General features: G+C 34.3%; 3 protein-coding genes and 1 pseudogene across 3 annotated transcripts; all 4 read left to right on the top strand.

The window, feature by feature from the left end:
• Nucleotides 1–1,532: 1,532 nt before the first annotated feature.
• On the top strand, nucleotides 1,533–2,688 carry LOC125424005 (uncharacterized). The gene has a single exon (XM_048480155.2). It carries the CDS (start codon nucleotides 1,944–1,946, stop codon nucleotides 2,445–2,447), a length of 504 nt encoding a protein of 167 aa, XP_048336112.1. The 5' UTR covers nucleotides 1,533–1,943; the 3' UTR covers nucleotides 2,448–2,688.
• Nucleotides 2,689–9,302: 6,614 nt separating this feature from the next.
• LOC107427896 (protein FAR1-RELATED SEQUENCE 5-like) lies at nucleotides 9,303–14,826 on the top strand. Its single transcript, XM_048480111.2, has 3 exons — nucleotides 9,303–9,307; nucleotides 11,039–11,154; nucleotides 12,558–14,826. The coding sequence occupies exon 3, from the start codon at nucleotides 12,711–12,713 to the stop codon at nucleotides 13,206–13,208; it is 498 nt and encodes a 165-aa protein (XP_048336068.2). The 5' UTR covers nucleotides 9,303–9,307; nucleotides 11,039–11,154; nucleotides 12,558–12,710; the 3' UTR covers nucleotides 13,209–14,826.
• Nucleotides 13,533–14,120, top strand: LOC132799427 (protein FAR-RED IMPAIRED RESPONSE 1-like). The gene has a single exon (XM_060811244.1). The coding sequence runs from the start codon at nucleotides 13,533–13,535 to the stop codon at nucleotides 14,118–14,120; it is 588 nt and encodes a 195-aa protein (XP_060667227.1).
• Nucleotides 14,827–22,576: 7,750 nt separating the features above from the next.
• LOC107427882 (probable nucleolar protein 5-1) lies at nucleotides 22,577–26,670 on the top strand (annotated as a pseudogene).
• The last annotated feature ends 455 nt before the right edge of the window (nucleotides 26,671–27,125 follow it).

The raw sequence follows: 27,125 nt of genomic DNA, 5'->3' as shown, positions 1-27,125 counted from the left end.
TGTAGATCTGCCTCTGCTCTTGCTCCTGCCTCTCCCCCTATCTCGACCACCTCTTTGCTGTCTTCCTCTCTCTGTGACAAGGGCATGTGACTGATCCATGCCAATGTCCTTTCTCCTAGCCTCTTCATTAAATAGGGCATCCTTAACCATAGACAGAGTAAGTTTGCCATTCGGGGCCGAATTGCTGAGAGAGACTACCAATGTCTCCCAACTGTCTGGAAGAGAGCTTAGAAGTAGGAGGGCCTGATCCTCATCCCCTAGTTGGTAATCCACAGCAAATAGTTGATTTACCAAGCTCTGGAACTCACTGGTATGCTCGGCTACAGAAGTTCCACTCTGTAATGTTAGATGTACCAATCGCTTAAGCAACAGGGCTTTGTTCCGAGCAGTCTTGGCCTGGTACATGTCCTCCAATTTTGTCCAGAGGGCATATGCATCCGTTTCCTTCGCTACATGATGGAAGACACTGTGGTCGATCCATTGCCTGATCTGACCGATCGTTTTCTTGTTTAATTTCTTCCATTCTGCTACTTTGCTGGGATCGGGGTTTTCGCCTTTAGCTTCTATAGGATCAAACAGATCCTTACAATTGAGGAGATCTTCCATCCGAGGTCTCCAAAGTGTATAATTTGTGGCAGTGAGCTTAACCATAGCTCCCGAAGATGATTCTTCCATTGACATTATGGCTTGACCAAAAATGGAGCTGAATTTGGCAAAACGGAGTTAACCGTTGCGTCCGGAACGGCCGAAAATGGTGGACTTGACTATTCCGGGGTCAAAATATAATTACCAGAAATTTTGGGGCAAAAATGTAATTTTACAAACTTTCTGGGTCAACCTGCAAATACAGAAACTACAGGGGTCAATCTGTAATTTCCAATAGTTCAGGGGCTGCACCGTAATTTCAGAAAACTACAGGGGTCACTCTGTAATTTCCAATAATTCAAGGGCTGTTCCGTAATTTCCAAAACTTCAGGGGCTGTTCGGTAATTTCAGAAAATATTGCTGACGTGGCAGATGGTGCTGACGTGGCACCACGTGGCAGATGATGTGTCAGATGACGTGGCGACACGTGGCAGATGACGTGTCGGCTGGCGTGGCAGATGACGTGGCAGGGGTTCGCTGACGTGGCTGCTGACGTGGTCGTCTTCAACCTCCAGACGGCGCGTGCGGCGCGTGGGCGCGTGAACAGTTGCAGAAAAATTTCAGTCGGCGCGTGCGGGCGCATGGGACGTCCGTTTTCTCTCCAGCGAACTTCGTTGTTCTCCTCTCGTCGGGTACTTTCACCTGGGATTGTCAAATTATTTATTTGAGCAACTTTCCGAAACACCAACTTGAAGAACAGTGGCTCTGTTTCTTCAAATTTTGAACCCAAGCTCTCGATCTGGGCTCTAATGCCACTTGTTGTGGTTCTCTGACCACTTTAGAGAAGAAATATGAGAAGAAAATAAAAGAATTCTATTAATCTCTTAAAAATAGAATACAAAAATAAAAACTTCTCTCATGGAGGATTCTCTCGTGGAACCTCTCTCTGTACTCTCCAATTCTCTCTGGAATTGCTCACTCTTCTCTCAAGTTCTCTCTGGAACTTAAACAACTCTCTCTCTTGGAGTTTTCTCTCAATTCTCCTCACTTGGGAGGATTGAGATTGCTCTCTTGGCTTGGTTATCATGGAACGGTAAGGAGCCTATTTATAGGCTTACAAGGCCACAATTTTCAACATCTTAGCCCACAATTGTTGATCGGTGCAGCATGTCAACAATGGTGGCTGTCAACAATGGTGGCTGTGGTTGGTGCGGCTGTGGTTGGTGAGGTTGGTGTGGTTGGTGCGGCTGGACTTCACAAACTTGTGGCAGCAAGAATAATTATTTCTGCAGCAAAACCGCCTGTTGGCACTTCCTGTTTCACCATCGACTCCATAGATTCCTCCAATATTTCCATTCATGCAATCTGTGCTTCACCCAGATCACTCTTTATACTTTCCAGCCATGGAGCAAGAGTCTACCTCTGTGGGACCGAGAATCACAATTGCTACTTCAGCCCCATCAATCTGCTTCTCAGACCATTTTGTTCCTAAGCCAACCAGGGGTAGGTCAACAGTGACTATTCAAGAGATACAAGAGGAAAAAACTGAAGAAGCACCTGAGTATTCTACATCTGTAGTTTCAAATCCGTTTCTCCTCAGTAACAGCGGTTCTAAACCACAAGTCCAGGAACCAGTTCAGGAGGATGACGGACAGAGAAGGTTTGGTGATGGGAGGTCAAAAACTGGAAATGCGAATGTAGAAGGGAACCAAACGGGGCAATTTGAATGGGCTTATCCTAGGATCATGGATTCCGGATTTAAGCCAGTTGACTTCCGATTGCAAAATTCATGCAGTATTGACTCTTCTAAGCCTAGTCTGAGACACCAAAAATATGTCAAAAGCAAGTTCAGAGCTTGGTAAGCTTCAGAAATGATGCCAGGTACAGACACTCTAAAAGTCTTTTCATTTAGTTTTTCATAGTTTCAACAAGAAATATGGTGGTTAATAAGGAGCTAATGTTTCGACAAAAGTGATTAGAATAAACGATATATCTCTGTACAAATTGGATAGTTATATTTTTTTATCTTAATCAGGACTGAAACATTCATTCTGATTTTTACTATGTATAAAGTGCGATATATATATATATATATATATTTTTTTTTTTCCTGAAGAGGCTTCATCAACTTTTTTCTTTTCTACAATTCAAGGTTTCTTTTCCTTTCCCTTTTCTTTTCACTGTAGAGAAGAAGAAGCAATTGTTTGTTTATGTGAATGGTTCTGGTATGAACAAATTCCATGCTAATACTGTTTGCACCGTGTTTGGCATGCTTTCTACGAAGCTGATTTTAACTTTGAGTTTTGTGCCTTCCGAAAAGCTTATAACCATATGATATTTTCATTAAGGGCTTTATTAGCTAGATTTTCGAAGAACTTTTAACCATAACCAAAGGGTAAGCGAGTAACGTATAGCATTTTAATGAAGCTCTTTTGAAAAAAGTGGGTGTGTTTCAAATGGAGAGATTCCAGCCTTACCTTGACACATTAACGCCGATCCATGAAGCTGAGGAGCCTAGCTATGAGGAAAGTAGTAATTCTGTGGCTAATAATGTGCATAATTAGCTGTTGCTCTTGTTGTGGTTGTTGCAGCGGTAAATTGTTGTACGCAATATTTGAAGGAAAGCTGATCATGCAGGTGGGTGGGCAAGGAAATTTGTATTGAGGTGCTGGCCAATGAATTTCGTTGAATTTGTGTTGTAGATTAGAGGTGTTCAAACTGAATTTATGGCTCAACCCATAAGCACCTTCTCACTTAACATGTATATACGTTGCTGGGTGAAGTGAGACAGACCACAGAAGATATATAGAAGATAGTTGGTCATTGGCGAGGTTTCAGGAACCACATTCCTGGCCTTCCACAGACCTTAATTTTTCCCAATTTATGTGGTTGGGTTCCCTATGTAAATCCTGTAATTTTCTAGTTCTAGAAACACATGATCACCATGTTTACTCGTATCTAACAGAAAGCATCTTTTTTAGTGACTCAATGGAGTATTTATCTAACACAAGGACAATTTGTTTTTGTATTTCTGTTATTAAAAAAAAAAAAAAAATTAAAAAGAAGACAAGATTAGTTGGTGGTCAGGATCATGGTTTATTTACTTTTTTGATAACAAAGATCATGGTTTATGAGATTAGATGGAGCAGGGAAGACAGATGTGGGCTGTGGGCATGTGGGTGGTCTTCGATCTGACTCAGAAAAGAGAGAATGGTGTACATAATATGCAGCTGGTGCATCCATTTACGTACGCCATTTTCTTCATTTCCTATTTCTATTTATTTTTGTGGTCAGAAAAGGTGCAAGTAGCCCTTTTTTATTATTTTTTAAAGTCCACTTTATAGAAATTTCCTAGCTGACCTAGCAACCACACATATGATCATATATTCTTTTGTCATTCAACAGAATTAGTATTTCTGACAACACCTAAGGGGACAACACCTAACGGGTGGATCAATGGTAGAAAACCGACTCAATCTATCATGTCTGTTTGTAGGAATTAATCTTGGTAAATTTTATTTAAATTTTAATATAAATTTTACATGCTGAACATTATAAAAAAAAAAAAAACAATAAGAACAACCGAATGGTAATAAATTGAACAGCTTGTATACTTCTATATGTCTATATGATTACAAAATTAAAACTGCTAATGATCCACATGTACTTAAAATCTGAACAAATGATTCTGCCATTTTTTATTTATCCAAAAAAAAAAAAAAATTAGTATGTCTGAAGTTGTCAACCAAGCTTTGGGTTGTCCCATGAGGTCAGTGAACTGGGGAGGGAAGATGAGGTGGACCCATGTGGGTCCCGGGGCACGTGGCCCGTTTAGCTTTTTCTTTTTTTTTTCTTTTTAATTTTTTTGAAACCTTTTTAGTATGTACTATTTGATTCCAAAATGCCACGTGTACCCCCTTCAATCTCGTCTCAGCTGGACCTGCCAATGCATGATGTTGAAATGGATCCGTCTTGCATCGTGTTGGTTCTCAATTTTCTCAATCCATTTTCACCTTGTTAAGATCAGGGAAGAAAAAGTCGCCGATTTTAGGGAAATGTCGGCGACAATATTGAATGTGGACGAGCTTCGACACCAATAGTAGGGGGAAAAAATATCGCCGATATCAGATCCTCTCTCCTTTGTTATTTTGGATTTTTGATTATGATTTTATGGCTTTTAAATGGGTTTTGAAAGAAGAGGCTTCTAAAACTTACGGGTTTAGAAAATGCCAGCAAAAAACAAAGGAACCATCGAGAGAGAGAGAGAGAGAGAGAGAGAGAGAGAGGGAACCCAAAAAAAAAGAAAAAAAAAAAAGGATGAATGGGTGACCGGCGGTGACTATAATGCCCAAGGCTTAAACTGCCAGACACAGACGAGCTAGCTGGACTATTACGTAATTGAGTATAGAAAGAGGAATCGTCTTATGCGCGGATTGAAGTGCGTGATAGAGATAGATGCTTTCGTAAGTTTCCTTTTTTCAGGAAAGCGAAATTCTTTTAGTGTCCCAGGAGGATCGAATGTTAACTAACTGACGTATTGTAATATCGCGTTTAGAACCAGCCGAGAAAAAAAAAAAGGAAATGAGTGCTATGTCAGAAGGTGGAGAAGATTTCCTAACTCTTCTAAGAGAGGAAGAATTTGATGGAAAAATTAGTAAAGATAAAAGATAGTGGATTGATTATCGTAAAAATATATATTATAAATTAAATATTTATACTTTTTTTAATTTTATTAACATTTCTATTTATATTGATATTTCTATATAATTATATTTTTGATATTTCCATCCAGATACTTTCATAGTTGGTTAAGATAACAGGTGGAAATATCATGTTACCGTATGTTAACGACCCATTTAACCCCTTAATAAAAAATATAATAGAGAAATAAAAAACACACGAAGCTGGCTAGCTCGCATGGTCGAGAGCCACTACTTGCGCAACAGTTGCACGGGTTCGAGTCACGTGTGGTGAGGCCACACCATAGGGGACAGCCAAAAAACAAAATAATAATAATAATAATAATTAAATTTCTTAATAAAGTATATTTTAGAAATAAGTACAATTGTAAAAAGAAGAAAAAATAAAAAATAAAAAAAAAATAAAGATAGAAGAAAAACACAAGTATAATATTATATATATATATATATATATTTTCAATTTTTGTAATATATTAATCAAATATATAAATTAAAGGATAATTCTATTTATATTAGAAAAGTTATTAGATGCATCATAATTTTTTTAATTTTTTTTATGTTCATTTACAAAGCATCATAAATAACCTTGAGCTCTTAAAAAAAATAAATAAATAAATACAGTACCCCTATCTAAAATTTCAAACTCAAATCCATAGCATATTTGAAGCATTACGAATTGGACTCATTAGCGATGCCAACTGTGAGAACAATTCGGGCCAGATTCCTCTTAATCTTTTATTGTTCTTAATCTTTGGGATGGGAAACAAAGAAAATTAAGAAGATACAACAGAGAAAGAAAATAGGAATAGATTTTTAACAAAAAGCATAAAAATGTAAAGAAACTGTATAAAGAAGAAAAAAAGAGTTGGAGTCATAACGAGGAGGGCCACGGACGTGAGAGGAAGAAGGTTCAAGAGGGAAGAGAGAAGTAAAAGAATAATAATAATAATAATAATTTTTTCAAAAAAAGTTGACATATGGCAACTTGTGGTTGGAGGTCACACAAGCTAACATGATGAGACTGTTGTATCCAAGCATTTCTCTAGAAGATGAAGAATGGAGTTTTAGAGAAATTGATTATGTGAGTTTAGATTTATATATTTTAATTTATTAAGGATAAAATATATATAATTTATTAGTGTAATTAGTAAAAATAATTTTTAATATTAGTAAATGTAAACGTTGTGCATTTATTAATTAAATATTTTTGCAAAAAAGTTATTGGAATATCATACACACTCAACCCTCCAAAGAAGCAAAAATTACAAAAGCACCTAAGCATCCTTATCTGTCTAAAGACTTTTTGTGATCGAGTATGCTACTAATTAATTTAACCGTTTTGTTTGATGATGAAGACCACTTAACCCTGCGAAGGCATGTGCTATCTACACATCTCTTACACACTCTATCCTCCAAAGAGTCAAAAATTACAAAAGCACCAAAGCAGCTAAAATTCTATCCTTATTTGCTTTTTAAATTATAGCTATAGAAATTTTGTTATCAATTATATGCTACATATTAATTTAACTTTTAAAAAGATGAACTAAAGTATATAAATTGAGCGCAGCCACTTTCAAGCATATTCCATAAATGTTGCAAGTTTGGATCCACACATATGTTTTATTTTTATTATTATTCTTTTATCGTTAAAGTTATTTAAACTAAGCACTATATTATGTTTCTACTTTGTAAAAGGCTTTATCATCAAGTCTTGTTAAAGTTATATAAACTAAGCACTATATTGTATTCCTACTTTGTAAAAGGCTTTATCATCAAGTCTTGCTATTTGTCAATATCATGATGATCATTATCTTACATGATAAATTTTAATTGGTATTTTTAATTTTATTATTTTTTATTTTAAAATATTAAAAATGAATCCTTTTATATAAAGCCCATTAATAATAATCATTAATCAATGATGACAAATCCCATCACTACAGCAAGCCACAATATTATAAGCAAGAAAGCAGCAATTAATAATAATATATAAACATTAGAACAGATTCATATATAGGCCAACAATCTATTGAATGAAATGCATCTGTATTAATGTATCATTATCATAATGACAGAGGCTACGTCAATGGGTGGCCCCAGCTTAGCCACCCCTATTTGGAAATAGTAATAGCAATGTGAATTAATCTATAAAAGAAAAAAAAAATTATATGTATATATATATATATATATATATATATATATATATATATATATATATATGTATATATAGAAATTCTATGGTGAGGACGGTCCGCATGAGTACCGCAGTATTAGTGACGGTTTTTCATAGTATTAACAACGGCTTTTTCGAAAATCGTCACCAATATTATGAAAAATTGTCACCAATACTGTGGTCCGTATGAGGACCGTCCGCACCATAGACGGACTGTATATATATATATATATATATATATAGATATAGATATAAAGAAAAAGAATGGCATGCCAATGCCAGCAGCGTTGTTCAATATATGTTAGTAATGTGGTGCGGATCCAAAGAGGATGGTGCATAATTAGTAGATGGTTGATGGGCATGGGGTGCTTCCAGTGGACCATAGAGTTTACAGGACAATTTTCTCATGAATTCATGTCCACATCATGATCATTTTGGTACGGTTGTTGAGAATAATATCTCCCATGAACAGCAGGCAATAGAAACCATATAAGGCTGGCCTCGGGGAGTCTGGATAAGACATGGATGCTAAAGATGCCACTGAAAGGGAACCAAAAAGCGTACTGCATCCATGTGAATAATTAGCGGTACTATAATTTGGATGAGTGGTGGTGGTCATTAGGTGGATTCCAAACAACAAGCAATATGCTAGCAAACAAGAAATGCCAAACCACATGGTTATGGGGTGCGTGTCAAATGGAGAAAACCCCTTGTTCCCTTTATAATTATACCTCAGTTCGATCAAGCTGAGGTTCATAGGGATGAGGAAAGCTAGAATTTTGTGGCGTGAAATGGGAATGGGCTTAATAATCTGATGATGATCTTGGTTTTGTGGGTGTAGGAGTGGGAATGAGTTTAATTAACTGGGTAAAGAAAGCACATATATGGCTTGTTTGGCGCTCCGGAGAAAGAAAGTGTATTGCATTAAATAAGACAAACCCGGTGTTTGGCCAAAAGCTTCATATCCCAGGCGCATAAAAAAAACCTTGGCCCACATTTTTCAGTTCATAATTTCTCATCCTTCATTTCCTCCAAGTCGTACACTCCAAATATGAATCATTCGGATTGTTCTGTTAATGATTATTATGAGTATAGTTCTCTCAATTTTCTTTGTCGCAACACTACACCTTCATCTGCTACTCCCACTTCCTGATTTGTCGACTACAGTTGGATGCTTTTCCTGATCTGTTTAAGTGAAACTGGGTAAAATATTTTAGATGGCGATGTTTCCTCAAGAATTCCTACTGAAACACACACCAAACATGCGGTACCATTTCAATTTTCTATTTCTCATCAATTGAAAAGAATTCATATACGAGGTAGCGGTAGGATTAGGATGTATTTATTTGACCAAATAATAAAAATAAAAATAAAAATGTTGTAATGGTATATATGTATGCTCACAAAATCGTCGAGTCAGGGAAAAAGGAAGGCTTTTTTTTTTTTTAAATCTTTTGTTTCATACCAATGAAATTATGATTTTATTTGATCTTTTGTTTCATACAAACAAAGATAAAAAATATGAAACTTAACTTTTGTTTTCTTCTAGGTCGAAGTTGTTTTAACAAATGGTGATGTGCTTGACATGCTTGGTACTTAACGTAAAGATGATACTGGGTATGACTTAAGCATTTATTTATACGTATATATATATATATATATATACACTAGAACTGAATGTTTTTTATTTTGGTATTTAGCAACTATAAGTCTGTTTATAGGATGCAATTCTATAAAATTGTGCTTTCATTTGAGTAGGAAGTGAAGGATCCTTGGGAATTGTGACTAAGGTTTCCATACTTACCCCTCCACAGCTATTTGGGCATCCAAAGATTAGTTTAGCTGCGAGGTGCGTGTTCTTTTTCCCGTACTTAGGAATTTCCTCTGCTTGTTGCGTTTACCACATTACATCAACGGTTGAGGATCACAATTTTAAGATCTTAAAATTGTGATTTGCTATATCTTTGAATTTTAAGATTTCCAGCAATTGTCTATTTCTTGGGAGAATGATGTTTTTACAATATTTTAGAGATCTCATTATCCATCATATGCTAATTATATGAAATGTTTCTAGTATTACTTTTCCAGTGTATCTTAAATTGTAAGTTTGGATTGAATTAATCAAACCACGACTATATTTGTTAGCCACATGCCACATATGCTCTAAGAAGCTTGTTGTCTAGTTTAAAAGCCATCATCAATTTTTTATCAATATGTCTAGAATGACTGGCATATTTCAAAGATTTGAGTATATAACTTTGTTATATATGCTATATGGTTTCTTTGCAAGGTCTAGAACAAGATTTCTTTCAGAAGTTTGACTCTATGTGAATCAAAAGGCGCTTTTAGTGGGAAAAAAAAAATGTGGTCTTTGAGCAAGATGGTGGTGATGAAATTGTATTAGATGACGTAGATGGATATAGTTTAGAGACTAGGCAACCGCCATGCATTTTTTCACCTTTCAGTTTAAGCTCTTTCTATTTAGTGCACCTTGTATAGTGTACTTAGTGTTGGAATTTCAATGTAAAAGATATTTGATGGTAGAAAAATATTATTAATTTTATGTAAATTGCATTTCTCTAAGCTTCATTTTAGATTTGTACATGAAAATTTAGTGTTAAAATAATTAATTAGTGGGATCTAATAAAATCTAATATTTTATTAAATAACAGTGACAACACTTGATTGTGCTAGCAAGTGATCTATAAATAACAAATAGAAACCATAATATTTTTAAGTTGTGATAGAACGTTATTGTGCCAAACCAATCAATTAGCATTAAACAAAATAGTGATAACAAATGTGTGTGACTGGAAGTTATTGTCACAAGAGCATAAGATGTCATAGATTTAGACAACGACAAAAAAATTTTGTAATTGTAAATTGTTGTTGCAAAAGAAATATTGACATAGAAATGTTCGGTGACGAAGAAATTTACACTTAATGATTATGTTTAACTAAATTGTGGGATGCAATCAATGATAGTTGAGCCCCTACAGACAATTTTATGGGGCCTGTTGTAACAATTATCAGTGCAGTTAAAGGTTTTAAAACCAGTGACAACCAGTGTCGACCTACTTATTGTCACAAATGATAAACCTTTTCAATGATAATTAACTATGATTGTCACTGTAGATTCAAGTGTGTCTGATTTATAATGTCAACCTGATGCCAAACAGTTGTTATTGCTGAAAGCTATACAGGGACAAATATACTACCCTAGAGTGACAAAAGTGAGTGGTAGGTTTTGTCCTTTTTTTTTTTTTAATGATATTTATTTAACGGAGTTTGACTGGCCAGTCTTTTTTCACCACCCATGGGTAAAGAAGGCATGGAAAGAGTCAACGCGGTCTACCTGATGCTATTCAATATTTGAGATTTGAATTTGGCTGCTCGACTCTTGTGCTATATCTTCTCCTTGTCTGCTTACCCAAAAAAATTTATATACATCTTCTTATCATCTTCATTTTTCATTTCCTAATTTCATATCCTTCAATGGTCATTTTCAAGGAAGATTGCTTCAATTTGTATCATTCTTACACCACTTCCCCAATTTTTGACTTGATTGATGATCTTCCAGAAGAGTTATTGAAGAGTTGGGATCTTCCAGAGGAGTTATCAAACGGGTCGGGAGTATGGGCCACCAACGGCGACCCTTTCTCGGTAGTTCCTACTGAATCACAGACCAAAGATGCGGTAACAGCCCAATTTAGTATTTCTCAATTGAAAAGAAAACATGTACTAGGTATGTAGGAATAAGATGGTATATATTCTATCAAAAGAAAAAATTGTAGGATGGTATGTATGCTCACAATATCAGGCTTTTGATCTTTGTTTCATACCAACGAAAATCTGATATTTTATTTTAATTTGCAAAACAAAAATGTGAAACTTAAAAAGGTTTAGATACATGGATGGAGCCCCCTAGAGGGGGCCAGCCTTTACAGGTTTCCAGTTTGCCCTTTTATAATTATATATAATAAATTTGAATGTTAATAGAAAATAGATATTTGGCCTCTTAGAAAAAGATCAAATGCATAATTTTCATTTAGTAATGTACCATGAAAGTTTAGTTTGAACATTTATCACCATCATCAAAAATAGAAAAGATTTAATCTTAAAAGATTTAATCTTTATCTTCTATGTTATTAAATTTTTTTACCCCATAAGAAAAATATATAGCCATTCAAAAAAAACATTTTCAATATGTCTATCTAAATACCTTGTCAAACTGTTTGGATCATCCTGTAATTTTCAAAGATCTGTCTTGTAATATTTTCATAAAAGCAAAATTTTACTTAAAAATTAATTTTTCAAAAAAAGAAAAAACTTAATGAAACATATGCTATTAAATAATATTTTGTACATTATTATTAGGGAAACATTTTAAAATTGAATGTATATTTATGTCATCTATATTTAGATGATTTCAAAATCTATAACAACGGGCAACAATCCGTATTTACTATCAAAGATATTCTTATATATTTTAAACTTGATGAATAATATTTATGTACTTACATATACATAATCAAGTTATAGAGAAAAAGTAAGTAAGTTTTATACTTAAGTTTTAGTTTTTATCATTAGAGTTCCTATTTGTTGACTTCTTTTCTCATTTTCATCAAAATCTTGCTTGGTCAAATATATATTTTTCAATTAACAAAAACAATTCATGTATAGTTTCCACATATAATATCACTCCACCAGGTACAAGAAAAATTTAAATTTGTGTACAAGAAATTTTGTTCAATAGATCACATGGAAATTTTTTAATATTTTATCTTAACATTCCTACTCATACAATATAAACATAAAGTTTCATATTTAAATTTATTATATGTTATCTTATATATAACATTACTTACTTGAAAAAAAAAACAATTTGTATACTATCATCTATTTAAATTTTTTTTACAGTTTGACACCTAAGGTAAGCATTCTGGTTCTGTCTGTTTGGATATAATTTAAGTGACTTGTCAAAGAAAAATGAAATAAATCTATATATATATATATAAATATATGAAAAGAATCCACTACTAACTCATGTTAATTTTCTTTCTTTTTGGAAAAACAATAATAATAATAATAAATTGCAGGGGTTGGAAAATTTATATGTAGATACATGGGATAACGGAATTCCACAAAGTAATTATGATGAAGCAAACCCTAACAAAAATGGATTACAATCCGAATTGCTTGCTACAATTGAGAAAAGGCAAGTTCAACTTATACCTGTACCAGAAAAAGGGATGGAGTTCTCATCCGAGAAGGAGGCTTATGAGTATTACAAGAAGTATGCTCAACAAATTGGTTTCTCTGTAAGAAAAGGAAAGCTAAACCACTTGGCAAATGGAACCATTAGAAAACGATATTTGTTTTGTTCCAAAGAAGGTTTCAGATCGACCAAGTCATCATCCAACAACATAAAGAAGTACCAGAGAAGAGAAACAAGAACGGGTTGCAAAGCCAACATCCAACTTACAGTTGAAGGTGGCAAGTGGTTGATCTCCGATGTGGTACTTGACCACAATCATGACCTTGACAGGTCAACAATACAATGGTCTCTATGTAGTAGTGTAAAGGAGGAGAATTTATTCACTGGTTATAACTCTAAGGAGCCTGAGCCTTCAACAGAACACCCTATAGACCATATCAATGCCTCAACCAATAAAGATGGTGGGGCTACAAACAACTTGGATTACAATAATTACCTGCCTCATAGCACCTTGAATTCTCTACAACCATAACATGTTCAGAGCTTAATAGATTGCTTCAAACATTTGCAAGTGGAAGATCCCTCATTTTTATACACAATCCAAGTTGATGCTGAAAGCCACTCCACAAACTTCTTTTGGAGGGATGGCAGGTCAAGGATTGACTATGATTGTTTTGGTGACATTCTACTTTTGACTTAATCATTTGAGGTGGTCCAGCTGGAAAGATGCAATATGATTTGTGCATCGTTTTAGGGCGTTAATCATCATCAGCAATGTATCTTATTTGGGTGTGCTTTGTTGCTTAATGTAAGTAAAGACTCCTTTCTCTGGTTGTTGAAAACTTTTATGGAAACAATGGGTAACTGTCCGCCAAAAACAATCTATACCGACGAGTCTGAAGCCATTGCTAGTGTAGTAAAGGTGGTGTTTCCAGAGACAGAGTACCGTCTTGGTATGTGTTATATCACTGAAAATGCTAAAAAACACCTTTCCACATGTTATGAGCGCTGCCTTAATTTTGAGAGCACTTTCAATAGATGTATCTTTGAATGTTCTTCAAAGCAAGAGTTTGAATCAGAATGGAATTTGTTACTAGACAAATATGGCCTCCTAGGGAATTCATGGCTTAATAGGCTATTTGCGTTATGCGAAAAATGGTCTCATTTGTTCTTTAACAATAAGAAGACCTTCACTGCTGGAGTAGAATCAATATTAAACAGCATGACCATTAATACTGTTTTTCAAACTTCAGAGGGTACTGACATCATGACTTTACCCGGTTTTGTTCAACAATGTGTTCAAGAAGCAGAGAAGAGGCGTTTAGAAGAAACAAATGAAGATTTTTGTACTTGCAATGAAACAGTGTTTTCTAAATCAAGAAAAGGGTTGGAGAAGCGAGGAGGATATATATACTGGCACAATATTGAGAATGTTCAAGAATGAATATGTTAAAAGCATAAAACTAGAAATGGAAGAAGTTACTAGTTTGGAAGGTGTTTCCATGTTCAAATTCATAGAGAAAAGCTGCAAGAAGGATGAAGGTGTTTCATTAATGTTTAATAGTTCAGTTCCCTCCATTGCATGTGGTCGTGCAAAATTCGAATCATTTGGTATTCTATGTAGTCATTCTTTAAAGGTGCTCTGTGCAAAAAATGTATCTCATATACCAGATAAATATGTGCTGAGGAGGTGGACAAAATGTGCAAAAAAGGCGGTTGTGATGGAAGACCAGAGAGAAGAGATGGCTGGTGAGAGCAACAAGCAATCAAGTTTGTATTCAGGAAAACTCATGCACAGAGCTTTACATCTCATTGCTAAGAGCGCACACCAAGGAAGGAGACAAGGAGAATAATGGAAGATTGCCTAGATACTGCACAGAAAAAGGTTGAAAATGTTTTGAAAACAAAAGGGATTAAGTATTTGAGCTTAAAAAATGTCGAAGTTGATTGTGAAGATGGCTGTGATAGCATAGACGACTGTGGTAGTTACAAAGCAAGGAAAAGGATTGGATCAAATTCCTCTTTTATCAATCAAGAGGAAGGAAGAAAGAAAAAGAAATGACAAATAACATATAGTAAGTGAGATCAATCAACATTTTCCTTAATTCTATCTTTTTCAGTACTAAACATAAGTCTTTGATGTTTAAGAGTTCTCTTCTCTTTAGCTTCTGTACTTTTTCTTTTTGCGATGAAATTAGGATGGTACCCATATGATCAGGTTGTTTGTCTTCTCTTGCTTCTCTTCATTTTTTTTTTTTTTGTTCAATGTCATTCTTTGTCTCTTCAATTTGGTCTAGAATGTCAGGACCCGTCCAAGATTCCTCCCCGAAACCCTAGACAAGCCCTGATTCCAGGGAAATACCACCGAACCTTCCAACGGAAAATCCGGCAGCACCTCCCCTAAGGGTAGGACTTACCACAAATTTCCTGCACGGAAAACACACTTCTATATTCATCCCCTTATTCCTCCCACAATAATACAAATTGATTCCACAATTTACAGCACTTCAAAGAATAACAGCAACTCAGTGCATAAATAATAACTACACGTCCAATACAGTATATAGAGCATTATACAAATAAATATGGAATTAATATAATGACAGATAGATAAGTAATACAAGATGGAGAGGAAAAAAGGGAAGAAATACTTCTTGGACTTTCGGCAACGAACTGAGACATCGGGCTCGTCCCGGACGATCAACGTCTCCCAACCTGGACCTAGGGGAACGGAATTTAAAAATATGAAATGCTAATCATCTCAGTGAGTGACCCTATCTACTGAACACCTTTAATATTAATAATATAACAAATAAAGGGATTTAATTAATCAATACCAAACAATTAAATAAATAAATAAATAAATCTTTTGAAGTAATATTTTCTCTCAAAACCCTTACTATTCACTCCATTGGAAATGTTCCCCTTTTAAAACATTTTCACAAAACCCGATATTCATACCTCCCGAAAACCAAGGGATCAATTAATTTAATAAACAATAGATAAATATCCTAAATATAAATAAAATGTAATAAATTATAATAAATAAATTTTGAATACTTTGGGGTTTGAAATTTCTATCCGAAAACTTATATTTGACGCACCACACCATATACCAGTGATGCCCTCCGATACCCAGCGTCCCGAGCACCGACTGGCGGGAGATTAAAGAGAGAAACTTGCATACGGCACTTCAGCGTCCCGACAGTACTGCTGCTGAAACCGTCATCCCGGCCAAGGAGGGGGGTGGCTGTGGCCAATATCAAACTTGCCTGGCCACGGTCCAATAGCAACTCACGGGAGATATAATACTTGCGCGCTAACCACATATACACCGGAACACCAATACTGTATGAGTGCGTCTAAAATAATTATTAATTTAATTATTACCGTACCGATTTTCCAAAAATTACCGTGGGAAATATACCAGTTTTCAAATTTACCATCCCACATATTTTCCTTTAACATACCCGGTACGAAACCATCGATAACAATATAAAAATAATTTTTCTCGTAACACGAGGTCCAACAAATAATATTCCACAGACATAATTTATAAAATTTAAACCACCAATTAAACAAATAATTTTCTTAAAATATTTAAACCAATTATGCCCAAAAATAATATTAAAACCACATACGATTTATTACCGAAAATACCTTGCTCATGCATAATAAATAAAATTAAATCACCATAATAAAAATCGGGGTTTTTGGATAACCCAAAATTTACGTTTAGTACCAACAAACATATACGCACTTATAAAATAATAATTTTCCACAATTATAATTAAATTCCACCACATGAGCATAATTTCAAAATATCAATTAAACACCAATTAAATATAATTAATTACCCCAAAATAGGTTTAAAGGTGGGTCACTCACCTGGAGCACGCAATTAACCTAAGATCCTCCATGGGATCAATTCCACGACTCACCCGTGCTCCTAGAACACAATTCACACGCAGTCAAATAAATTAATATTTTATTCGGATAAATAATACCCGGTACCCGAGGGGTCTAACACAAACATTAATCAAAATTGACAAATTATTTGTCTATGGAAAGCTTGTGAGATGAGGATCATATTACCGACCTCCATTGAGCTCAATTCGACCGGCGGTGGCCGGAATTTGGCCGGAAAGATTCGGCCGAGATTCAATTCCTCGTATCTCGCAAACCGCTTCGAATTTTGGAAATTAGAGGCCATATTTGGGATCAGAAGACCCAAAATAGGGGAAAAGGAGGTTTAATTTGGACTGGGTTGGCCGGAATACGGCGGAATCGTCGGAATATTTAAACTCGCCGCCGCCGACTTCACCGGTCCGATCTGGGCTCGTCGCCGGCTGGCCGGCCGCCAAATTTGGCTGGTGAGCTCGCAGGCATGTGGTCTTGGACGGTGGCCGGCGCGTGTGGCTTGTGGTGGCCGGAAATGGTGAAGGCCGATGGACCTGAGGGAGAGAAGAAAAGAAAAGGGAAGAAGAAAAAGAAGGAAGAAGAAGAGGGATCGGGGCTGGGTCCCATTTTTTCCCCACATGGGGGAAAAGAAAAAAAAAAGAAAAAAAAGAAAAGAAAAAGAAATAAAAAGAAATAAAAAGAAATAAATTAAAAATATTTAAATAATATTAAAAATAATATTATTACATAAAATAACAATAATAAAATAATATGATATTAAGCATGGTTGACATGGGGCATCTCAACATGGTGACACATGGTCACATTTATTAAGTCACACGTGGCACATCGTTACACGTTTAAAAATAATGTTAAAATAATACAGTATTTGAAAAACTCTACAGTTCCATAACTTTCAAACCACATGTCCAAATCGGACGTGCCACTAGTCTACGGACTCGTATCGACGAGTACTTCACAACCATACATGAGTCAAAACTCAACTTTGCATGAATAAAAAGTCAACTCCGGCACCCCTTGGACAGTTTCGACCTCAACTTGTTTTGCTCATAACTTTCAAACCTTAGCTCCGTTTTCAATGTGCTACTAGTCTACGAACTCGTGCCAACGTGTACTTTGTAATGGTACCTCAGTCAACCTAGAATTTCATCCGAGTTAAAAAGTCAATTTTTGACCTCTTCGGTCAATGGTCAACGGTCAAAGTTGGAAAATTTCTGTTGTACTTTAGGATGGGGTGTTACATAGAATCTCTTGGATAGGTGTTTGTTGTGTGTCTTGAATGTCATTGTTTGCTGTAGGAAGCTACACCTTAACGTGAACCTTTTTATTGCTTGTTGAAGCTATTGTTTCTGCATTGTTGGTCTTCAAACAAGGCATAATATATTCATTGAATATAATATCAAATATAATATCCCTACTAATGATCACTTTGAAACCACTAGATTTGTACAATTGCAATCCATTATCTTAAACCCCCTGAGGATAACCAAGTGTCATCATGAGATGTCAATACTTAGTATAAAAAATTACCGTTGATGAAAAATCACACCTTCTTCACCATAATGAACCATGATGACTGCAAAATAAAAATGTTGTGTCACGTAAAACATTCCATTGGACTTTCTTAAGTGTAGAATATTATTGTATACTATATAAATTGTTGATGTTTTACGCCTTTATATAGACTCATCCAAAAAAATTAAAAAATATATATATTATTTAAGGAAATAAAATATTTTAATTAAGATATCATTCTATTCATATTTAGATAATCCAAATAGATTAGACCATAGAATTGTAATTGTTTTAAACAGTTAAGATATGCCTTTTTTTATATAGAAATTTAAGGAGTGATGAAATGTATCCACACAATTATTTTTTTAAGGATTGATTAGTAATTATTTAGGTAACTATAAATAAATTTTAAAAATAACTGTAATTAATTATAATTGATGTTATTTACTTATTTTGTATATCTTTATATTCTTCTTGGGTTTAGAAGAACAATAAGATAAAGAAATATTATTTGAAATTTCTTTTAATTTCTACACCAAGAAAAATGTACTTTAAAGCCCTTCGTTCAAGTTTACCTTCACTTTGGTGTGCATAGGTTAAGCAATTAAAAACTCTTGGTTTTGACAAAGCAGGGGTATATAAACAGTCCACATATGTTCAGATGTTTTAAAGTTAATAGCATTGGAACTACGACTGTTTATCAGATAGGATGCTGTCATTGCATCTTCTCTCAAAAGGATTTTGACATACCAGAACTTGACACCATACATCTAACTTTTTTTCTGACAAAGTCCCGTTCATTCTCTCGATAACACCATTTTGCTGAGTGTGTATCTAACAATTCTGTGTCTTAAAATTCCATGGGGATAATAAATATCAAAATCATTGTTGCAAATCTCTAAGCCATTATTTATTCTCTACACTTATCAATTTCTTACTAGTTTGATTTTCAACTAGCAGTCTCCAGTGCTTGAATTTACTAAAAGCTTCACTTTTATGTTCTAAGACAAACAAACCCATACTTTCCTAGAATAATTATCAGTAATAAAGAAAAACCAATTTTGTTACCCCCATGTGTAGCTGCGTGGGAGCAACCATAAATTAACATATGCATAATCATGTACTGATGTTGCTCCGTGCATGCTAGCTTTAAAACTTAGTCTTTGTTGTTTGCCGAAGTTCTGCTCACAAAATTCAACCTTGGTCATGTTATCTTCTTTAAACAGCCCTTGACTCCATTAACCTCATTGTTTCAATGTATCATATACATTATCAAAAATGCATGTAATTTTCCTTTGCATTTCATATGTTTTAGTGCAATATGCCAATCACAAATGTCATCCTTTTGCCTCATTCTTAATGCCCCTGTAATTGTTCATTCCATGCATCAGCAAAAATGAGTATGGTGTTTTTTCTTCCCATCAATGTGTTGGTTAGTTCTTGAGCCCTTCTTATCTTAAAATGAAATAGAAATTAACTAACAAAATTATAGTGTAGTTAGTCATCAAAATGACAGTTCATGCAAAAGAAATGAAGTTCAGTACAGAATATCAATACTAATGAATTTGCTTGCTTAGACACACTAAAATTTCTTATGTAAAATGAGATTCAGAGCACAGGAATCATTTTGCCCAACCAATTAGAAAATGAAGTACAATACATGTCCTACTATTATTACTACTGTTTAGGGAGAAATAAATAAATAAAAAAGAATGCAAGTAAGCAATCAAGCAATGAAGAAATGCTTCATTATGAACTAATTCCAATGCCTTTTCAATGAGCTGCTTGATGGGTTGATTTTTAAAGTGTTCTTATATATATATATATATGTATGATGATGATGATGATCGGCTAATGTTGCTTTTTTTTTTTTTTTTCAAAAGTGTGTTTGGATTTACTGACAAATTTATAAGAATTTGTACTACTAATAGGTGATTGGGCATATACAGACCAGGGTGCACAATAATGAATGTGATTGAGCGTATAAGCACTAGGGTACGATAATGAATGTATTAGTGTATTAATCGTTGATAGAAGGTTTGTTTTTATTGTGTCATGCCCAGGGAAGCAAATGTCACCGACACTGGCGAAAAGTCGCTGATAATGTCAGTTGTCATCCACCGCTGACACCGAAAGGGGGGGGGGGGGGAAAGAGTTTCCATCATGGTTGCCGGAGGAATGTTGCCGGAATCGACGGGTTTTGACTGGAAATGCAGATGTCGGTGGGGATTTTGTTTTTTGGGTGGATATGGTGGAAAATCAGTGGAGAAATCGATGGATTGTCGTATGTTGTCGGTGGAATTTTCGGCAAGATCTCGACCGGCATGTGTGTGGGGTTGTAATGGGAGATCTGATCTGGTTTTTGTGTGTGTGTGTTTGTGATCTGCTGCTGTTTGGTTTATGTGTTTGTATGTTGTGAATTTGTTTTCTGGTTGTGATGTGAGTGTGATCGGCCGAGAAGAGAGGGCTGCTTGTGATCTGGCTGAGAAGAGAGGGAGGAAGAAGACAAAGGGAAAAGAGGAAGAAGAAGAAAGGATAAAAAAGAAATCTTTATTCCCACGTGGAGGAAAAAGGAAAAAGAAAAAAAAATTTTTGATAATATTATATTGTATAAGGGATGATACATTATAGCATGGTAATATATATCCTTTTATCTTTTATCTTTTTCGTCTTAGTGTTTAATTTGATTTTATCTATTTAAAAATAAATAAATAATACTGTTAGTTTTTCTGTTATATAATATATAAGATTTTAGTATATATGACTAATTGGATGAGTATTTTATTATTATTGTATTATAATTCTTGTATTTTTATATTATTTTGCTATATTAATTATCTCATATGTCAAAATTTATATTCTAAATTAAAAATTTACAGTTTTCGTAACCTTATCGATATTTCTATCGATATCAACATTTCCATCGATATTTCTGTAAATTCATATCTTCGATATTTTCTTTACTGGTCATGCCTCTTAGATTTGACCTTACTTATGCATCGGATATAATTATTTCTAATTTAATTAAATAAATTGGTAACCGTTTTGCTCAAAAAATTTGTATAAGAATTTGTGATAACATAAACTAGAAAGTTAGTTAAGGAGAAGAAAGATCTTGTTTGATATTTTTTTAAGTTTAAGATCCAAATCATAAAATTTTAAAATTTTTATAGCAAAGTACAATTAATCCTTTATTTACTATTTATTTTATTTATTTTAGCATAAAGTCTGATAAAATCTCTGTTAGAAAGAATCTTTACGTAAGTCTATCATGAAATGGTAAAAAGATAGGAATTTTTGCAGTAAAATTATTAATGTACTATGAAACATAAAACTATGGTGAGGGTTTCATTCCAAAATTATGTCTTTTCTTAATAAAAAAAAAAATCAAAACTACGACATCTATAAAACAAATCAGGCACAGAAAGGTCTAAAATAGAAGAAAGAAGTATCAGTCAACGTACCATTGCAAAGTGTCTCAAGAAAGTAATAGCTCGGATTGCACATAGACAGTACGTTATTTTTTTTTCTTAAATTTTTACAATATTAGAGAATTGAGATGATCTAATCTAATTAATTTTCTCTCTCTTTTTTTTTTTTTAAAAGGTAATGGTGAAAATATTTTTTAAGAAAAGTCAAAAAATATAAGAAAGAGAATTCCTAATCTTTAAAAAAAAAAAAAAAAAACAGTTAAGTGCTAAAAAACAAAACAAATAAGGATCCATAAAAAAAAATATGATTAAAAAAAAACTGAACAAGCATTAAAAAATCTAGGTCGACATTATAATTGCAAATTCATATCTATTTTAAAATTTTTGTTAATAAATTAAAAGTAAAAGTTCTTCTAAATTTTATATTATTTGAAAAACATTATAACTGCAAATTCATATCCAATTTTAAAAATTTTTGTCTAATAAATTAAAATTAAAAGTTCTTCTAAATTTTATATCATTTAAAAAAAAATTATCCAATGCCAATAATTTTTTTTTTTTATGTTACTTTTATAACTATTTAATCTCAAATCTTTTAGAGTATTCTCAAATGGCTCTTCATCCATTATATGTTTTTTATTTTGAAAAACTAATGTTTAAAAATAAATTCCAATCCATTCTATAATTTAATTTTTTAAAATAAAAAATAGATTTAACTTTTCAAATTACACTTTTTATATTTAATATCATATTATATTATTGAATGCTTATCAAATTTTAAAACTATTATATTATATTAATATATTTTAAAAATATTTATTATTAAAAATAAAAAACCAAAAAAATAAATAAATATAACAATAAATATTTATTAAAAAAATAAAAATAAAAAATATAATATAAAAAATATTGTTAAAAAAATTTTTAAAGTTCTACTATTTATGTTTCAAAATACTTTTTATTCTCTTTATTCTTAACGAGTTCATGTGCATGTTCTTATTCTTCTTTGTTTTTTTTTTTTTTTTTAAGTACTAAACCCCTTGGACGGCATAAAGCTCAAAAGTCAAAATCCCTCTCATCCTCTATCTACGTATTAAGCTTCAATTCTCTCTGTTCCTTCGTTTCCTTTTGCGCTTTCAAAAACTCTGAGTCCCTCTTTCTGGCTCCGTTCTGTGGCCTCTGTTTTCTCTCTTGAGCTGTGGGGAAAAATCAACTTTCGTCTTGTCTTCTTCCATTCAGTAAGCTTATACATATGTTTGGTGTAAACTCGTGCATTACTTGGTTTCTGGTAAAAGGTGGAAGTATTTTATTCATCTGGTCTTGCTATGGATGTGGTTCTGCATGATAAATGAAGGGTTTCGTGCAATAGTTTAATAGGGGTTTAAGAGAATGAAGTATTGGATATGATTTACGGTTTATTTATTTATTTTTTCTGTTTTTGTAGGTGTTATTTTGTTTGAGGAGCTGGAAAAATGCTTCTCCTGTTTGAGACTCCAGCAGGTTTTGCTTTATTTAAAGTATTGGATGAAGGGAAACTCTCCAATGTTCAGGTTTTTTATCTTCTGCAAACCTTCTACTATGATCTTTTAATATCTTTAGTTTCTGAGAAAACAAGTGAAGGGAAAAATATGACAAATTGATGTTTTTAGTTTATATAATTTCAGTTTCAAGATACAAAAACTGAATAGTTTTCAGAAAACTTCTGCTTTTTTAGATTCCAGTGATGGAAAAATGTATACTTTGTTTTCCCTTGTCCTAACCTCCTTAGTAACTGAATGGAACAGTCAGGATTTTCATTTTTAGCTTCATATAGTGTTTAAACCTGTTATAGACTTTCTTTTTGTTTGCGCATAATTTATGCTGCAGGACTTGTGGAAGGAGTTTTCCACTTCTGAGTCAGCCAGAGAGGCAATATCTCTCTCTCTCTGTCTCTCTTTCACACACACACACACACACGCACGGACAACAACAACAACAACAATATATATATATATATATATATATATTGGATTATGCATTTCTAATGATAATTCCATCAAGTGTTTGTTAGTGTTTGTTTTCAATGTGGTTTGCTTTAGTGCTCCGAGTATAGTGGTCATGTTATAATAAGTTCTGCAAGTATATTTTTACTTCTTAAACTAATTGCTTTTTGGTATCACTATTAGGTGGTAAAGCTGAAAGCATTTTCCAAGTTTGAAAATGCATCTGAAGCTCTGGAAGCTACAACCCTTCTGATTGACAGCAAACCCAGTAAGGGCCTACGCAAGTTCTTGCGCGTCCACTGCGATGGTGAGACACTAGCTGTGGCAGATTCAAAGCTTGGAAACATCATCAAGGAGAAATTGGTCTGCGACTAATCTGTTATTTAGAAACTTGATTTCCAATTTCGCATTATTCTGGCCCTTTTACTTAATTGAGGGTTAATTAGTCTTCTGCAACTGTTCCATGTTGCTATATTTTCATTTATTAAAGTCAGGGCATTTAATGTTTGCAGAAAATTGATTGTGTCCATGACAATGCTGTTATGGAACTGATGAGGGGAGTGAGAAGTCAGTTGACTGAACTCATTTCAGGTCTAGCAGTTCAAGATTTGGCTCCAATGAGCTTGGGCTTATCTCATAGCCTATCTAGATACAAGCTCAAGTTCAGTGCTGATAAGGTGTGTTTTTCTGTTTCTTAAGTCTGATAAGCTCTGCATCTTATGGAATCTTCATGTAAGATTTTTATATTTCTGTTTTTAGGTAGATACAATGATCGTTCAAGCCATTGGTTTACTCAATGATCTTGATAAAGAGCTGAACACATGCAATGAGAGTTCGAGAATGGTATGGTTGGCATTTTCCAGAGCTTGCTAGGATTGTACAGGACAACATCCTTTATGCCAAGACAGTGAAGCTGATGGGCAACCGTACAAATGCTGCAAAGCTTGATTTCTCTGAGGTAAATTTGATGATTTGATTCCTATTTATTTTTTTGCTTGTCTAATATGAATATACTCTTTTATTGTTAGAATACCTTAACGTAATTCCTTAGTTGTCGTTCTTCTGTGTCATCTTCCTTTATATGGCTAATCTTAAACAATTTGTCACAGTCTTAATTGTGTTGGACATCATTTTATAGTGAACGGGCATGACAAAGATGAAATTTTTGATACCCTTGCTGGGTGAAACTGCAACCTCAATACCAAGTGTGATGAAATCATCAGTTTCCTGAAGATGGAGACGTGACTAATTAATTTGTAACCATTTTCTCATTGTTTAAATATCGGAGCTTTTGCTTGAGGAGGTTGAGACAAAACTGAAGGAAGCAGCTATATTATCCATGGGAACTGAAGTTAGTGATCTTGATCTGCTTAACATCAAACAACTCTGTGATCAAGTACTCTCTCTTTCAGATCTTTCAGAGTACAGAGCTCAGCTTTATGATTACCTAAAAAGCAGGATGAACACTATTGCCCCAAATTTGACTGCTCTTGTTGGTGCTCGCCTCATTGCTCATGGTAGTAGCTTGTTGAACCTTGCAAAGCAGCCTGGGAGCACAGTTCCGATTGTTGGTGCGGAGAAGGCTCTCTTTAGAGCTCTGAAGACCAAGCATGCAACTCCCAAATATGGGCTAATCTACCATGCATCCTTGATTGGTCAGGCTGCCCCAAAGCTGAAGGGAAAGATTTCAAGATCACTTGCTGCAAAAACTGCATTGGCAATTAGATGCGATGCTCTTGGAGATAACCAAGATAACTCTATGGGACTAGAGAATCGAGCCAAGGTAGAATACATTCCACCTTCCTTTTTGGTTGTCATAACTGAAACTCTGTTTACCTTAACTGTATTTTTGCAGCTCGAGGCACGGTTAAGGAATCTTGAGGGCAGAGAATTGGGTCATTATGCTGGATCAGCTAAAGGCAAACCTAAGATAGAAGTCTATGACAAAGATCAAAAGAAGGGAGCTGGGGCATTGATAACCGCTGCCAAGGCAAGATGCTTGTTTTTTATGTTTTGGGTAGTTTGCCTCTTCCATTTGTTTGTTGTAAAGAAATAATAAGCATTTCCTTTCCATGCAGACCTATAATGCTGCTTCAGATTCTATACTTGGGCAAACAACAAAGACTAATGTTGAGAATCAAGAAACAGTTGCAAAGAAGAACACTGAAACCACAGAGGAGTCTCATGCTACTGGTGAAAATAAAGAGAAGAAGAAAAAGAAGAAGAGGGATGATGACAATGACACAGTTTTGCCTGATTCAAATGCCAGTGCACAAGCAGATAATGAAGAGATCACAAAGAAGAAAAAGAAGAAGAAGAAGGCTCATGACAATGAGACAGTGTTGAAGAATTCAAATGCCAGTGCACAAGCAGAAGATGAAGAGGTCACAAAGAAGAAAAAGAAGAAGAAACATTCAGCCAAGGATGTTGAGGCAAAGGATGGTGATGAAAACGGTGATGTGGCAGAGAAGAAAACAAGAAGAAAAGAAAACATGCTGAAGAAGAAAAATCTGAAGTATCCATTAAGAAGAAGAAAAAGAAGAAGAAGAAAAGTGAGGATTAAGATGAATAGAACTGTGTGGTCTGCATCTTCAATGTGTTCCAGACCACAAATTTGCCAGCCTCAATACCAGTTCTGCCAAAAATAAGAACTGGAGGCCCTTCATGTTCAGCCAGACCCATCCCTGAAAGGATGGAACTTGGAGGTGTATGAATTAGTTTTATGGCACCAGCTGCGACGAATTAGGTCAGTTGTACCGGTATGCTCTGCTTCACCACCTTAAAATCTGCCTAGTTCTAGTCGGGAGGGAATGCCACCCAACATGGACAAGAAAAATGCAAGATCATAACAACGTATCAAAAGCAAGTGCAGAACTTAGTAAGCTTCAAAAATGACACCAGGTACAGATACTATACAAGTCTTTTCTTTTAGTTGTTGTTAGATTCAACGGGAGAAATGTGGTGGTTGTTGAGGGGCTATTGATGCTTCTGCAAAGTAATTAGAATAAATGATGTCTCTGTATAAATTGGAAAGTTAAACACTTTTTCATCTTAATCAGGAGCGAAACATTCATTTTGATTTTCAATATGTACAAGTGATATTTTTTATCAGAAGAGGCTTCACCAACATTTTTTCTTTTTCTTACATTCTAATGTTTCTTTTCTTTTCTTTTCCTTTTTTTTTTTTTTTTTCATTCACTGTGGGGAAGAAAAAGGCAGTTGTGTGTTAGGTGATGGTTCTGGTATAAACAAATTCTATGCCAATACTATTTGCACCTTTTTTGGCATGTTTTCGAGAAGCTGATTCTAGCTTTGAGTTTTTGGCCTTCCCAAGGGCTTGTGTGACCATACAATATTTTCGTAAGAGCTTTGGGTTTTTGGAATATAACTTACAACCGTAACTAAAGCAAAGAAGGTATGGTGCTCTTGTGAAGCTCTTTTGAAAAACAAAGTGTTTTAAGCCATGTTTGGCATGGCTTCTGGGAAGCTAAAATCAAAAGTTGCTTTGCGGATGTTTGAATAACTTTCAAGAAGTGCTTCAGGCTTCCAAAAGCACTTTTAAGTAGTAAAAGGTAAAAAATAATTTCTCATGAAGCATTT

Source organism: Ziziphus jujuba, chromosome 9, assembly GCF_031755915.1.
Source record: "Ziziphus jujuba cultivar Dongzao chromosome 9, ASM3175591v1".
Taxonomy (NCBI): Eukaryota; Viridiplantae; Streptophyta; class Magnoliopsida; order Rosales; family Rhamnaceae; genus Ziziphus; species Ziziphus jujuba.
Note: the sequence above shows the minus strand (reverse complement) of the source record. Positions and strands in the feature narration are given on the sequence as shown.